The sequence below is a fragment of the Momordica charantia genome (genome assembly GCF_013281855.1).
Source record: "Momordica charantia cultivar OHB3-1 chromosome 6 unlocalized genomic scaffold, Mcharantia_2.0 BLBB01000006.1, whole genome shotgun sequence".
In the NCBI taxonomy this organism is placed as follows: domain Eukaryota; kingdom Viridiplantae; phylum Streptophyta; class Magnoliopsida; order Cucurbitales; family Cucurbitaceae; genus Momordica; species Momordica charantia.
Window position 1 is genome coordinate 823,470 of NW_028275164.1, and position 17,152 is coordinate 840,621.

Below are 17,152 nucleotides of genomic sequence, written 5' to 3' on the forward strand. Positions count from 1 at the left end.
CTTGAGAGGAAATCTTTTGGATTATTATGTTCAGCTTTTATTTTCCTTCGTGTGTTAGATTTGTCTTTTATATTTGTTTTGAACTCAATAAAATTGGACCCCATTACCCCCATAACTTTGAATACATCCTATTATATTCAAAATTTACAATATCCCAAAGTGGGGCCACAGAAGAAAAAAGAAGAAAGAAATCAAAAAAATAATTATAATTATAATTATAATAAAAGCACCCAAAGAAAATCCCCCCAAAATACAAAAAAGTAAAAATAAAAATCTCTTCTATGCCATTAATTATAATATTTTCATGGACAGTGTACATTTCTACCAGGACCACCATAGTAAAAATAATTGCCCCAAAGCTTGTTTTTTCCCTGTCTTATGTCATAGCAATTTGGATGATCAGCCAATAGATGAAGGTTTGAGACAGGAAGCAAACTGTTGTCCCAATCAATTATTTGCAGATTTCTGAAATAAGAAGCTTTCCCATAGCCTTCTTCTGCAAAATGCCCACTCCCCATTTGTGTTGATGTGTGGAACCCTGTTGATCTTGTGTTTACTATTTCTCCTCCAAATTGGATCATGCTGGCATGGCTTCCCAAGTGACTGAACAAAAATGCTGGCCAGTACCCTACCAACAGACCCTGCCCGAATTCCAGCCACCAGTTCCCGTGCCTTGGATCCTGCATCGAGAACCAACCAGTAAAAACGCGATACCGGACCAGCCATAAACTTAGATATCTTTGAAGTTACGGGGGAAATTATATTGAACATCTACTTTAGTTGTCCTTTTATGAGATTAGTCGAGGTGTGTAGATGCTGGTCGGGACGTTAGGTAAAATGGGGATGGTTTTTTCTAATGGGTTTGGAGGGAGATTGTGAGAGAGTATAACATTTGCCTCCTGATATGGAACCTAAAATGACTACTTGACAAAGAAAATCTTGAAAAATAATTGTGTGATTGACTCCATAAAAGCAAATAGTGGATTCCCCATGTGGATTCAACTGTTGGTTTGGAGGAAAAATCTCCCAAGCTTTCACAAGAATTTGATATCAGACTGAGAGAAACTCATGGAGAGTGGAAAGTAAGTCACTGGGCGCCAAACCAACAGTAAAGAACTCTTTGCTAAAGAAGAAGAAACAAAATTATCCTAGAGTACTAGTCCTATCAACGGCACAAAAAAGAAAAAAAAAAGAGAGTGAAAATGGGACGTTTGGATAATAGACCTCTATCACTCTATTTCTGTACGACGATATGATATTATCTATTTTTAGCTTCATATAGTTTTACTTTTGAACTCTATCTAAAAAGTTTCGGTTGGTAGAGATATTGTTCGTTTCTTATGCACTCAAAATCTTCCCAAATTTCAATTACTTGAAAAAGTAATATCGAGTTTCACCATGTTTACTGTCAAATTGCCCCACTTAAAACTAGACATAGAGTTTATTCTGCATTCACTCCATATTTTTTCACTTTTTTGGGTTAAAATTCATTGGATACTGAAGAAACCTCACCTTCCAAATCATTAAACCGACATCAAATTGTCTGCCATTGTAAGAAGATCTTGGAGATATTGCAGCTCCTATGGCAATCTTGTTATTAGTTTGGACAAAACCAGAACACAGTAAATTGTAGCATCCAGTTGCTTGGTATGCATCTGTCTGAAAAAGACAAGATACAGAGAAAGATAAGTTCAGAGAAACTCAGAATTTTCTGTTTAATTTCACTTAATCTTTGAAAAATATACTGTAAAATAAAACTGACCGTCCAATATGTGAAGAATCTTGGATAATTGTCTCCATATAACTCAGGACTGACCTGAATAAATCTCCATAAACAATACTCACAGAATTGTCCAACAAAACTGATGAAAATAAAATTAAATAAACAAGCTCTGTTTGAACTTTTTAGTTTTCTGCTTTTAAAAACTATATTTGGCTTCTTCACAATATCCTGAATACGTTTTTCACTTTTCTTAGAAACACATTCGAATTTGGCTAAACAGACACAAGCTTTAAAAACTTGTTTTTTTAAGTTTTTAAAATTTGACTTAGACTGTTAGAAGGGGGGTTTTTAAGAAGACCGACAAAGAAGTAGGATTTATAAGCATACTTTTCAAAAATGGAAAACCAACACCAAAATAGCTATGAAACTGACCAAAATGTCAAAATAAATGAGAGAAAAACATGCCTGCCAACCAGCTTCAATGGTGTTCAGATCATGATTGAATGATCCAGAAATAACCCACATTTGCGACAAGCTAAATTCATATTGATCGCTCACATGGGGTGCCCAAACATTTATGTTTGCTTTTGCTCCATAGTATTGTTCTCCATTGACAAACACAACAGCATGCTGTAAGAAATGCAAAGTCGAGTGAAACTGTCTGAAAATTGACCATTTTCTTAGAGCTCATAGAGATAAACTTATAAGCCGTTTCGTATTCTCTCAATTATTTGATCTCCCAGAAGGAAAAAAGGATGACATGTAGTGTAGGTTCCTAGCCTTTCAATGGATGAACAACAGCAGGAACATCAAATAATTTGGAGAAAAAAAAGTGACAAGACAGTTTTGTCTTATTTCCCAGATCAAGCAGCAAATAACCAAATCAAAATCCCATTCTAGAAATTCTTGAAAACTGGAGGGATTTGAAGAGGAAAAAGAAGAAGAGGAAGAGGAAATTACTGACCTCATGGCCGCTGCTAGTTGAATCTCTCCTGACAGATTTTAATGGCTTTCTACCAAATCTTTGAGCAGAGCTTGCTCTCAAAATGTCTTGTTCTGTGGTTCTTCTAATCGGAACAGTTCCTTCCGGGCAAAATTCTCCGGTCTGCCGCCATAGCTGCAATCTCTCTGCTATTGAATCGGCGGAGGAGTTGTAACCTTTCGGCCTCTCTGGGGGATCCTGAAAATTGAAATATAACTACTCTGTTTCTGTTCTTATATTCCCATTTTGTTCACAATTACGTCAATTTCCAGATAAATTAAGTTACCAATGGCCGCTGCCCTTTGAGCTTATGGTGATCAAAAGCTGGTTGAAGATGAGAAAGCACGCAATCGATTAAATCCCCATCCGGGCTCTGAAAATAAACAAAACCCAAATTCTTAAAAGTTCCATAAAAACCCCTTTGAGAATTTAAAGACAAGGGAAAAGGAAACATGCCTGAATCGTCTTGACGGCGGGTTTATTGATGTTCTCTAAGTAGGATCTAGCGGCGTTAAGTTTCTGAAACTCTGCGGCGGCGGGTTGGAAATTCTCCGCCGCAATGGGCGGCGCCGACAGGACAGAGGTGGTGGTGAGAAATAAGGCTACAAAAGCCGCTAATAACATTGAGAGGAAGAAAGGAGGAAGAAACGGCCAGTTCTAAGGAATGTTTTGGGGTGTCGTTTTGTACGTATTGGGGTTGTCGTATTAGTGCAATGAAAAAAGAAAAAAATTCACAGAGCTTAAGGCTTGGCTTCTTCTTCTCTCTGCTTCGAATTCTCTGCACGTCCTTACAAAACAGAACAAACCATTCTCTGAAGAAACAAAAGAAACCCCATGAATTTCTTATCAGCCTCCGCCATTTTTGAGCCTCTGTTTTATATCTTTGCTTGCTTGCTTCGAAAGCATCTTCGCTTCGTTAATGGCGTTTTCTGACACAGCGAGAAATTGGAGAGGCACCAGTTAAGGGCCCAATCCAGCTGCTTCGGTCAAAAGGCTCGAGAACCTAAAAAAATAAATGGTTTAAATGGTTTCTTTTTTCTTTTCTTTTTCTTTTTCGCAGGGACGGGAGAGAGAAAGTTGGGGTTTGAAAGAGAAAGAAGAAGAAGAGGCGGCCATTTTTGATGAATTGGGTGTGAAGAAAAGAGAAAAAATGGATGAATTTGATGTGGGTTTTGTTTGTTGATTATAATTTCAATTTGGGCTTTGCTTTTTAGAATTCAGGCGATGTCTGAAACAGAGACGGGAATCAACCAGACAGCCATGGCCAGGCCTGAATCTTTTTTAATGTTCTGTTATTTCACCTGCAAAAAAACTGGTTCCTCTCTGCAACTGTTGCTTTCCAGTACAGTTTCTTTTCCTTTTTCTAAAAGCATGAAAATTTTCTCCCTCTTCACTGCCACACAAACATTTATGCAATTTAATCTGAACATCCCACTTCAATTCTCTTGCCTGCATTTATATAATAAGCTTTTAAAATTGGGTTTATTTCTTTCATTTTAGGGTGAATTTGGTTAGAAAATATTTCAAATTTGGTTTTTATAATTTAACTGGAGGGGTCAGAAAAAATATTCTAAAATTTTATCTGGGTTGGTGCCTGAACTTTTTCTCCAAAAGCCCTCGATATATTTCCTAAGCTCCACTAATTTTCAAATAAATTGGAAGATAGAAAATTCAAGTTAAATAAGTTTATCACCTTTTTAAAGGTTCAGAAACTTGATACGCAAGTTAAATAAGTTTACACCAGTGAGTTGTTATCTATCTCTCTAAATACGAGAGATTAAAAAATAATAAATTATAGTAAATAACATAAAATAAATACATATTTATAAAAATATCATTTCTTTCTTCTTTTCAACAATATCATATCATAGTTTTTTTGTTTGGTCAAATCTGATTGTATAAATTTTCAATTTTGTCATTTATATAAAATTTTAAACTTAATTGCTATATATTAAATACTTTTTTATATTTTTATAATTATCTAAAAAATATATAATTTGTTTTTAATTCTATAAATTCAAATCTTCTGAAGCTGTAAGTCAAAGGTTCTGCAGGCATCAATCTAAATGTCAAAGGGCGTACATTCTTCTTCCAAATAAGAACTATTTTATTTATCTATTTTATTTTTTATTTTTTACAAAATTTATTGTAGTTTATAAAATAAATTCAAAAGCTTTTATCCCAGTGTATTTTCAAATATAGAATAATGTTGTAATACTATGTAATCTAGATCATGTTTCTAAATTCATTCGAATAGATTCAGTAAATATATGTTTGGTATTTTTAGTTTTTAAATTTATTTTTATACTTTGTGATTCAAATAATATAAATTTTATAAACAACAATGAAACGTAAATTACATTAAAAATAATATATAAATTTTGTTTAGATATATCCTTTTATATTATAAATTATTATAATATTATAAAATAATAATTCTATAAATTTTACAACATATATATTAATAAATTAATTATAATATTCGTCAAAATGAGTTTAGCTCAACAATAATTAACACATTTAGTACATGTCTATAATTAATGGGTCATAAGCTAGAATCTTTAAACACCCACTCACTAATACGATATTTCAAAATATGTCAAATTGCTCTATTTAAAAAAAATGATTGTAACATCTATTAAAATATATACATTAAATTTTACGTTAGGAAATGATATTTTATTTTTAAAATATATATATTTGGCAAATATTGATTTTATGTTATCTAGTGAAATTTTATATAAATTAAAAAAATAGAGTAGGAATATAATTAATTAGGAAAGTCCGATTATTTTTGTCTACGTCAAAGCTCGTTTCTTCAAAACATGTGTGATTTCAACTTTCAAGATGAGTTCATAATTTCTTACTATTTTTCCTTTGAAATTTTTATTATTTTATTGGTTTTACGTTGATTTAAACATTTGAAAACTCTTTTCACTTTTTCTTATTTATATAATATAAACTTTTATTTTTAAAAGATACGTTCTTTACCACTTGGTCAAAATTACTATGTTTTTTTTTTATCATGTTAGCAAACTTCAACACAATTTTTAAATCAACAATACTACTAAAAGAAAATAAATCCAAGTTCCCCTCCCCTAGACATGCTTCTCTTCCTTTTTCACGTTCCTAGATCAATTAATGCAAGCTAGATCTTATTAAAAAATCGCAACTTAAAATCTATATGGATAAATAAAAGTTAAATAAAAAACACTCTACAATGAGTTTGCTAAAGTAAAATAACACAATCTAAATTAAATTCAAGCTCAAATGTAATGCAATACACAGGGAAAAAAACACACATTTATTATATTTGATAAAAAAAAATTGTGACAATTTTTTAAACACGTTAAATTTATGATATGAAGTAAAAATTTTCTAAATTTTTCAACCTCATTCCAACGAGTCTAGAATGTTAAGAATATATATACAAATAATTTCATGTAACTAAATATTGTAGAATCAAGTTCAAATTAATAAAAATACGTGAGTTGGTTGAAATACTCACAAATAAAATAAAATAAAAAGCTTCATTAATATACAATTTGAATATGAAAGGAATGATCTCGTATTCACAAATAGTAAAAAAGAAAAAAGTTATTAAAGGCCGGTAAAATTGGATTTCTTTGTTTACCCTTTCTTAACAAGCAAAAAAAAAAAACAAAAAAACAAAAATGTACCTTTCACCCTACATGTTATGCGATTTATTTTCTTATTTATATTTCTTACTTTTTAGAAAATAATATTAATAAATAAAATACACCCATGACAACTGGTTGGAGCACTTCTTTTAGAAGCATAGTACAAATCTCTCTCAGAGAAGCACTTGTCAAACTTGTAAAAAGGGGGCTCGCCACACTCAGATTTCATGTCACTTTGAATTGCTGGGCTTTTAATTTTCCACATTTACAGCACATAGCAGGATTTTGCAGTTCAGTCCTTTTCTTTTTTTTTCTTCTTGGTCCTTCGTTTCCTTTAATCATCGCCCATGGTTATGCCCACAACCGAGCTGCCCTGCCCCTGCCCATTATTTGTTGCAATTATCTACCTTTTTCATACAACTCATCCCATGAGTATTCATGACCATATATTTTTTTATATATATATATTTATCGGTACTTTCAATTTCATTTTTGGGATATATTTTAGTTGTAAAAAAATCTCTTCTCATTCATCACACAATATCTGTACATGAGAAGTGTATTTAAATAATACAAGAATAACAGAATAACTCCCAATTAACAAACTTGCTAAATAAACAATATAAACCTCTAATACTCCCCCTCAAGATGGGCAGTAAATATTAACAAGGCCCATCTTGGACATAAGAGATCGAAAAATTACAGAAGAAAGAGGTTTTGTAAAACTATCAGCAAGTTGGACAGCAGACCGAACCGGAAGCAAACGCAGGAAACCATCTTGGACTCGATCACGAACAAAATGACAGTCCAACTCAATGTGTTTTGTCCGTTCATGAAAGACGGGATTGGTTGCAAGATGTATTGCTGCCTGATTGTCACAAAAAACTAAGGCAGGTAATGTGAAATCAACTTGAAGATCAGTAAGTAGATGAGATAACCATAACAATTCACAAGAAACAGCAGCTAAAGCTCTGTATTCGGCCTCAGCAGAGGACCTCGAGATGGTAGTCTGCTTCTTCGATTTCCAAGAGACTAAAGATGTGCCCATGAAGACACAAAAACCAGTGGTAGAGCGACGAGTATCGGGGCAAGAACCCCAGTCGGCATCAGCAAAAGCTCTTAGTTTAAAGGAAGAAGAAGCAGATAAAAACACACCTTGTCCCGGGGAGCCTTTTAAATACCGTAGCAAATAGAAAGCAGCAGCCAAATGAGATTTGCACGGTTTAGAAACAAATTGACTGAGTTTATGGACCGCATAAGTGATATCAGGACGAGATATTGTGAGATACAATAACTTACCAATAAGCCGGCGATAGACAGTAGGATCATGAAGAAGATCTGAATCAGATAGCCGAAGAGTAGTAGAAGGGTCCATAGGAACAGCAGTTGGCTTGCACCCAAGGAGACCAAATTCTTCTAACAGAGTCAAAGTGTAATGTCGTTGAGACAATGAAATCCCTTTAGAACTTCTAGCAACCTCAAGACCAAGAAAATATTTCAAAGATCCAAGGTCTTTAAGGCGAAAGCGGTCGTGAAGCAAAAGCTGTAAAGACCGAATAATAGAAATATCAACATCTGTGATAACAATGTCATCAACATAAACCAGAAGAGCCACAAAAGAAACTCCAGTACCACGAGTAAATAAGGAGTAATCAGACTTTGATTGCTGAAAACCGAGACTTATCAAAGCCATGGAGAACTTAGCAAACCATTGGCGAGAGACTTGCTTCAAACCATAGATGGATTTGTTCAAGCGACACACCAAACGCTCTCCCTTAGGACAAACAATATGATTGGAAAGATGATAGCCAGGTGGTAAATCCATATAAACTTCTTCAGCAAGATCGCCATGTAAGAATGCGTTATTAACGTCCAATTGTATTAACGGCCAAGACTTGGAAACAGCAAGGGTAAGGAGCACCTTGACAGTAACCATTTTAGCAACAGGAGAGAACGTTTCGATAAAATCAAGACCTTCCTGTTGAGTATACCCCTTGGCTACTAAACGAGCTTTATACCGCTCAATGGAACCATCTGAACGATGTTTAATATTATAAATCCAACGACATCCAACTGAATGACGATGTTGAGGCAAAGATACAACAGTCCAAGTATTATTATCATTCATAACTTGTAATTCAACATTCATGGCATCACGCCAATGAGCAAATCCAACAGCTTGATGATAAAATTGAGGCTCGTAAGACGTAGAAACATTCAAAATGTAGGTAGAATAAGCAGATGAAAGCTTGGAGTAAGAAACATACTGCTCCAAGGGATGCTTAGTATATGTAATAGGTGAAGGTTGTTGAGCCAAGAGACTGCAATGAAAGTCCCGCAAATAAGAAGGCGGTTTGGTGGTTCGAGTAGAACGTCGAGGGACCAAATTTGACGGATCAACAGAGAACTGTAAAGATGTATCAATAGGCTGCTGTACAGGAACAGAAATAACCTCATTATTATGAACCAAAGTGGAACCGACCTGTGGTGGTTCAACCATAGTGGAATGATCTCCTAAAATCGAAAAATGATGTTCAAAGTCTGCACCAAGAGGATGCTGAGTGACAGCAGAAGACTGTGGATGACCAATTGGCATTTCAGTATGAAAATCCACAACATTAGGAAGAACCAAATCAGGAAAAGGGTCCAACTCAATATCACAATCTGGAGTGGTCAGAAAAGGAAACTTGGTTTCATGAAACACCACATCTCGTGATATAAAAAATCGTTTCTCCTGAATATCATATAGCTTGTATCCCTTCATGCCAGGGGGATAGCCTAGAAAAACAGCAGGTCGAGCTCGGGGTTCAAATTTGGTTCGACGAGCACTCAAAGTGGATGCATAGCATAAAGAACCAAATACGCGAAGCAGAGAATAATCTGGATCAGACTGAAACATCGGTTTGCTCGCCTACTACACATTCTGTTTGTGTATCTGCATCTCTACATAGTTCTTTTGATGTTTGGCATAATCGATTTGGTCATCCATCTCCTAGTAGATTGCATGTTCTTAAGGATGTTTTACGCATTGATGATTGTTCTTTGAAGAATTCTGCTGTTGATTCTTGTAATGTTTGTCCGTTGGCCAAACAAAAACGTTTATCATTCAATTCAAATAATCATGTGTCTGATCACCCTTTTGACCTTATACATGTTGACATCTGGGGGCCTCTTGCTCATGCTACATATTCTGGGTATCGTTTCTTTCTGACAATTGTTGATGATTGTAGTCGTTATACGTGGTTGTTTATGTTGCGTCACAAGTCTGATGCTCTCACTGTTATTCCTCGATTTGTCTCCTATGTTGAGACTCAGTTTGGTACTTGTATTAAGGCTTTTAGATCAGACAATGCCCCTGAATTATCATTCAAAGAGTATTTTCTTTCTAAGGGAGTAGTGCATCAGTTTTCTTGTGTAGAGAGACCTCAACAGAATTCGGTTGTTGAGCGCAAGCACCAGCATCTCCTGAATGTTGCTCGGGCTTTGTATTTTCAGTCTCGGGTTCCTATCAAATTTTGGGGGGAATGTGTCCTCACTGCAGCTTATCTTATCAATAGGACTCCTTCTCCTGTCCTTGCGTGGCAGTCTCCTTTCCACGTTTTGTTTCGCTCTGATACCATTTTAGTTGTAAAAAAATCTCTTCTCATTCATCACACAATATCTGTACATGAGAAGTGTATTTAAATAATACAAGAATAACAGAATAACTCCCAATTAACAAACTTGTTAAATAAACAATATAAACCTCTAATAGGCATTCAAGAATGTAGAGGCCACGATGCAAACTACCCCTCCCAATCATCTTCAAAATGGACTTATCCTGAAGGATGCAATAAGAGTTAGAGAATTCCACACATAATGAAGGCATATCTCTCAATAACATGCTGACGGAGACTAGGTTGAAATGAAATTCAGGAATGTACAATACGCCATGAAGCACAAGATCATCAGATATGCGTATGGAGCCCGAATAATCAACCACAAATCGAGATTTATTTGGAAGATTCACACTAACAGGAGAGATCTTATGCAAATCAGCAAATAATTTCCTGGAGCAGCATATATGTGTCGAAGCACCGGAATCAATTATCCAAGGCTGAATAAGAGTACCTGCTGTATGAGAAGCAGAAGCATCAGCATCAGAGGACAACTTGCCGACCGAAATCTGGGATTGTAACAATTGGATAAGCTGCTGACATTGGTTTACAACATCAGTGGTTGTGTGAGATGCAGCCATGACAGAGGAATCAATGGCCTTCTTTGAATTGGAATTAGAAGTAGCAGACTGTGCTCCAGACGATGAAGAACGCGAGGCACCATTGCGATAGCCCGGTGGATAGCCGTGCAGCTTATAGCAACGGTCAACAGTATGACCAATAAGTCCACAATGAGAACAAACAGGGCGATCCTTGCCTCGAGTTTTCAAAGCACTGTTCTTCGAAGCAGTATTGGTGGTAGAATGTTGGGTTGCCATGGCAGACGAAGAAGGAACAACAGGAGTAGCAGAAATTGAAATCGCGCGCTGCTGTTCTTCTTGCCGCACCAACGAAAAGCCTTATTGACAGAAGGCGGAGGATCCAATAAAAGGATCTGAGCACGAGTTGAAGCATATGATTCATTGAGTCCCATGAGAAATGTCATCATATATTTCAATTGAAGAAAAGCAGCAGCTTCCTTGGCACCACCACAAAGACAATTGCAGGTACAAATTGGCCTAAATTGTTGTAACTCATCCCAAGAAGTCTTCAATTTAGTGAAATAGAGACTTACAGATTGCTGTTCTTGAGTGAGTGTGGCGAGATCACGCTTGAGTTGAAAAATTCGAGGACCATTACTCTTCTGAAAACGTTCTTTAAGATCTAGCCAAATATCTCGAGCGGATTCAGAGAACAAAATACTAGCCGAAATATCTTTGGAGACGGAATTCAAAATCCATGCAATAACCACATGGTTATTGCGGATCCAAGCCGGTAGAAGATCACCCGTCGGACGAACAATAGTTCCATCGACAAAACCTAACTTGTTCTTGACTGAAAGGGCAATCAACATCGATCGGCTCCACGAATTGTAATTTTCCTCCGTTAAGACTTGATTCACTAGAACAAGACCAGTATTATCAGTATGATGCAGATAATATGGGTTTGAAACAGCTTCGGAAGGAACTGAAGCAGTCAAAATTTCAGGTGAATCAGTGGAAGGAGGATCAATTGAAGGTTCAGAATGAACTGAAATCGGTGGGATTACAGGTGCCATGGAGACGAAGGAGAAAACAAAGATGAAAGAGACGGCTGTCCTCAAAGGAAAAAAATGGAGGCCAGATGTCAAAGGAAATGGCGCGCAAAGCGAGAAAGCTCTGATACCATTTTAGTTGTAAAAAAATCTCTTCTCATTCATCACACTATCACACAATATCTGTACATGAGAAGTGTATTTAAATAATACAAGAATAACAGAATAACTCCCAATTAACAAACTTGCTAAATAAACAATATAAACCTCTAATAATATATTTTTTCTATTAATATCCATATTTAAAAAGTATATATGATGCCCTAACAAAATATTTTAAAAAATACGAGCTACTGCTTTAAAAAAGATGGTTCAAATAATGTACTAAGGTTTTAAATGTTCATGAAAAAAGAATGATTTTTTACTCTTAATCAAATTTGGCACGTAAAATTTTTAATTTAAACTCTTAATTTTAAATTGATAAAGTTTCAAATAAACAATGATACTATGGTTAGAATCTTCTTTTTTTTCTTTCTTTTTTTTAAAAAAATGGTGAGTTTTGTAGATTTATTCCATCATCAGAGTGAAATTTTCCCCACCTATTCGAATCTAAAATCCTATTTAATTGAATTGAAAATTTAAGATAAAAATCACTTGAACCTATTAATATTTAAAAACTCCTCAATTATTTGAGCTTTTTTTTTTAAATTAATAGAAGCTCATTTTTTTCAACCTAAGTTTATTTTCTTTAAGGAAAAGAAAAAGGCAAAATTAAAGATAGTGGGAGGCCACCGAAAGACTTAAAAAGAAGAGGGCGATTTTATGAGTAATGGGCTCATATGAAATTGAAAGGGAGGAGATTGCGTACTCAATTATTGGGCAGCTCATTTATTGTAGACCGATTTTTCTGGAAGAAAAAATATTGTGGTACAAAAGAGCAGTATACCTTAGAAAGGCCAGACTTTATTTTCATTTTCCAAGCTTCCTACCTAAATTAAAATGGGGTAAATTCTTGTGTAACTCAATGTAATTGAGATGTAATTCTTTCTTCAAGGTCGAAGGTTCAATTCTCCATATCCCCAAATTATTGTACTAAAAAAAATTAAAATTATTATACATCTCTGCAATACAATAATGCCAACATTTTTCATGAATGCTAACTTTTTTTTAGGAGTGTTAGAACACTGGATCCTGCCTTGAAAGAAGCACGCATTCGCAATGCCAGGGAGCGTATCGAGGATTTGGAGGAGAGACAGTAAGCGCTGCGGGCGGAGTAGATTCAAAATTTTGAATGGTATATCATGAAAAAAAATGTATCTAGTTATTAATGACTTCAAAATTTTGTTTGTCCATAGAAATGACACTGCAATACTTGTTTTTATTGCTATTATTTAGAATATTGTTTTTATTGCTATTATTTAGAATATTGCATTATGAAGATAGAGGAGTAGATTCAAATCTATAACTTAGTGTGAAGGTAAAAATATCTTTAACTGTAAATCTAAACACGTTTAAGACGTTTAAATCTCTAATGTTAAACTAAAGAAAAATTATGTTCAAGTTAGCCATTTTAAATTCTAAACTTAATTATTATGTCAAACTAATTTTAAACTAAAAGATTTAAGTGAATATGAATTAAGGTTTTGTTATATATATGTAAGTGCATATATAAATAGTCTATATTCTTCAACCAAAATCTCGTAATTTTGGTTCGTCACTCGTTTAATTAAAAAAAAAAAAAAAGTCTATATCATAAGATGGAAGGGTCTCTTTCATGTATGCATACATAGATGATAGATATATTAATAATGACGTGTATATTTAACGTTGAAAAATTAATACTTTAACACGTGATGATTATTCATATAATGCGGACGTGGAAAGCAATTTGATATTTTTTTTCCTCCTTTAAAAGATTGAATGTTTTATTTTCCTTTTAGTTTTGTAAAAGCATTTTGTGACTTTTGTAAGAGCTAGTGAGGAAGAAAGTGAATAATGAAAAAGAAAAGAAAAAAGGCTTTAAAAAAAATGAAAAAGAAATTTTACCATTACTTTTTTTCCGGAATGCAGTGGCTTATTATCATCTAATATTGAAATTTATTTTTTTCACATCATAATTTCTTTAAGCGATAACTTTGCTTAAATTTGACAGAGAGCTGGATTGAGTATTATATAAACAAAATATATAAACTTTTTTTAGTAAAACAACATGGAATATGACGATTTGAACGATGCTATTTTATATACAATAAGATCTAATATTTAATTATAAAATATAATAAGAAAACCTAAATACTTTCAACCCAAAAAAGTCATTTAAATTACATTGAAATATTTATGTTAAATATATATTAAAGAAGATGAAATTTATACTCATTACCAAAGTCCATTTAAGATTTAAAATTGGGTGGTAACTCGTAATTAAACAGAATATTTAAATTATAACTAATGAGTTCAAATCTCGCCAAAACGAACATAATTCAAGGATAATTGACATATATCTCCAATTAACAGTTTATGAGTTTGATCCTTATCCCACGTGTTGTATTAAAAAACAAAAATATGAGCAAAAGATTTATAAAGTGAATTAATTTTAAAATTGATTTGGGATGGTAATATTTTAATAATATTTATAAATAAAAAACATAAAGTTACATCATATTTTGACTTGGGACAATATTTTAATTTTTATGAATACAATAACGTGTGAAGGTGAAAATTCGAATCCATTAGTTTTTTATCGAAAATATATGTCTTAATAAGTTAATATATATTCAAGTTGGTTTTTAGTTGCTCGCAGTAATACAAGAATGTGTGGACGAAGTTCAGCTAACATCCATCCAAATTTGTACTCTTTGGATGTCCTCTTATTAACTCGTGAAAATGAAATATGTGTTCTTATTTAAAATGAAAAATGACCCAAACTTTTAAATATCTCAAATATAGTCGGTGGAAAGAATTATGATAGGAACAAAGACCTTTGTGTAAATTAAAGGCTGATCTTGTTGTTAAAGTAATCTAAATTTTTGACAAATTATTATGTTTTTTATTTCTCATTTTCTTAAAAATAATCCCAAAATTATATAATAATTTTAGAAACAATAAAAATAAGTTTATTGTTCCTTATTCAATTTCCAATTTGTTCTTAACATAAATAAATATTTTGTTTTACCATTTTTAATCTATGGATATTGAGACCATACAATTATATTTTTATTTATTAAAAAATGAGAAAACGAAAATAAGAAACAAAAATATTATCAATCAGACCTTAATATCTTCTTGAATATTTATCATCGCCATTAACTTTGTATCCAATCTAAGTATTTGTGTATTGAAAGTATTCAAGCAACAACACAATCTTAACTTCAAAGGTGGGGTGTAAAAAAAATTGGCAACCTAAAAAAAATCAAGCAACTCAATTCAACTCGTATTGCTCGAGTCTAGTTGAAAATTAATTAAGCTTATATTGATTTTTTTAACTCGAGTGAATTGGTTGATTATATATAATCATACATTTTATCAATTTATGGATAATTTAAGATTCACTTCTACCTCATGCTCATTTATACTTCTTACTCAAAATTAATTTTAAACTATACCAAAATCATATGAGTCGTTAGTGAGTTGTTTGACACTTTTGGATTTTATTGAGTAATTACAATTAAAAGTATATTTAAAAGTTAATCATAAGATATGAAATTTTGATTTATAAATTAACCGAAATTATTTGGGTTATATGAGGCTACATTCTAAGATGTTTTAAACAATTGAGTTTAAAATTTCATATCTTACAAAATAATTTCAAAACTCAATCCAACCCCACATCAATTTTAATCCAAATCAAAGGTAGGAAGATGAATGCATAATACCAGTTGTTTGATGCGAAGCAAAACTCGAGTTGTCCTCAAGACTTGCTTCTTATTTTTTCTTTCATCCTTCCTCCCTTTTTAGGTGATAATTTTTAGCAAAATATAACCTTTTAAGATATTTTAAACAATAAATACAAATGTTGTGGAAACTGGAAAGTGTCGATTTGGTCCATTAAACCTTCAAAACGGACTCAACTCAACCATATCATTCTCTTTTTTGTTTTTACAAATTATAATTACTCATTGATTTCCTTATTACTATTTACGACAGGCAAAATTAGAGTCGCCTAAATTACAATTATGTAATTAAAAATATGACAATTTTCAATTACCAAGCCAATGAAAAGTACTTAATTGCATGTTACTTTTAGAAGAGTTGTTATTTATTTTACTATGTTCACAACTAATTAATATCTCTGTTTTTCCCTTTTTTTTTTTTTCTCAAAGGAATATCTCTGTCTATTTTGAAGATGGGAAGAAAATCTCAAAAAGTGCTGAAACGACCAACTTACCTAAATAATTCTGCCGTTCCAATTATGAGAAATAAAAGAGGATATTGACTTTGATCAAATTATTGCGTGTGTATATATATATATATATATATTTCCTAACATTAATAAAATTTAATGGGTGTGCTAAAAAAAAGTTAATGGGTTGTCTGGAAATCGCCTTTGAAAGACAGCTATATGAATTTTGAAACAAAAAAACAACGTTTGATTAAACTTTTTTTGTTTAATTGAGTAACTTTTTTATTACAGTTTTTTTTTTCAGAGTAAAATTATAGATATATATTTTATAAAATAAATTATAAATATATAGTCAATAATTTTTTAAAAGTAATATTGATTCGAAACTATATTTATTTTGAGATTAACATATAAACGTAGTGATTGAGTAAATGAAAAAAAAAACCCATAAATTCCATATTTTAATTGGTGTATACGAATCAACACTTTTTTCCAGCTAAATTGATAAAACTTAGCAATCTTGTCATATAATTTATTCTTAGAAATAACATTAAAATGTGGGGAAAGCATCAAGAATAAACCAATAAACCTAAAAGAAGACATACTGCAAACATTGTCTACAATAATGTAACTACAAAAACTCAAATAAGGCATGAGAGACCATTCTAAAACTCATTCAAAAAAAAGGAAAAAACAAACTTTATATAGCATAGATAAAATATGTATTTTTTAAAGTGTAACAATTTTTTTTAAATATAACATAAATTTTATTTGTATCGGTGTATTTTCTATTACATTTGAGTTGAAGTTTGATTTTGACTATGTTATTTTTGTAAAATTTTAAACTTTATGTTATATTTAAAAATACACCCTACTATTTATATAAATACCTCAGAATAAAAGCAACGTGATTGTTTCTTCTATATATGTCAATTGTTTTAAGTTGAAATAATTTTAAAATTCAAAATTTTTAAAAACAACTAAATCAAATATCCTTTAAGCTCATCAGGTAAGTACTTGCATTGCATGTACACTTTTTTTTCCTTTTTTTTTAGATATTAGATAAACTTGGTAAAAAAATCTAAACATCATGTTTGATGTGGGTTGGATTCGAAGTGCAGCCCGCACTCAAGACGACACGTGGCTTTGAGGCCCAAACTATGATTGGGCATCCCTTTGCGAAGGCCCATTAAAGTTTTGTGCTATCCGGTCCGGAACACGTGAATGGCCTGCAGTAT

General features: G+C 32.6%; 1 protein-coding gene across 1 annotated transcript; it reads right to left on the reverse strand.

Moving 5' to 3' along the window:
• Positions 1–191: 191 nt before the first annotated feature.
• Positions 192–4,097, reverse strand: LOC111007405 (protein neprosin). The gene is made up of 7 exons (XM_022279757.2): positions 3,162–4,097; positions 2,992–3,078; positions 2,688–2,903; positions 2,189–2,353; positions 1,763–1,816; positions 1,513–1,659; positions 192–680 (listed from the first exon to the last, which is right to left on the reverse strand). Exons 1-7 carry the CDS (start codon positions 3,327–3,329, stop codon positions 303–305), a joined length of 1,215 nt encoding a protein of 404 aa, XP_022135449.1. The 5' UTR covers positions 3,330–4,097; the 3' UTR covers positions 192–302.
• Positions 4,098–17,152: the final 13,055 nt, after the last annotated feature.

Coding starts and splice junctions, on each gene's coding strand:
- LOC111007405 (XM_022279757.2), bottom strand. CDS start 3,329: ATGTTATTAGCGGCTTTTGTAGCCTTATTTCTCACCACCACCTCTGTC. Junction 3,079..3,161: donor CCGCCGTCAAGACGATTCAG/GCATGTTTCCTT, acceptor GTTTATTTTCAG/AGCCCGGATGGGGATTTAAT. Junction 1,660..1,762: donor GATTCTTCACATATTGGACG/GTCAGTTTTATT, acceptor TGTCTTTTTCAG/ACAGATGCATACCAAGCAAC.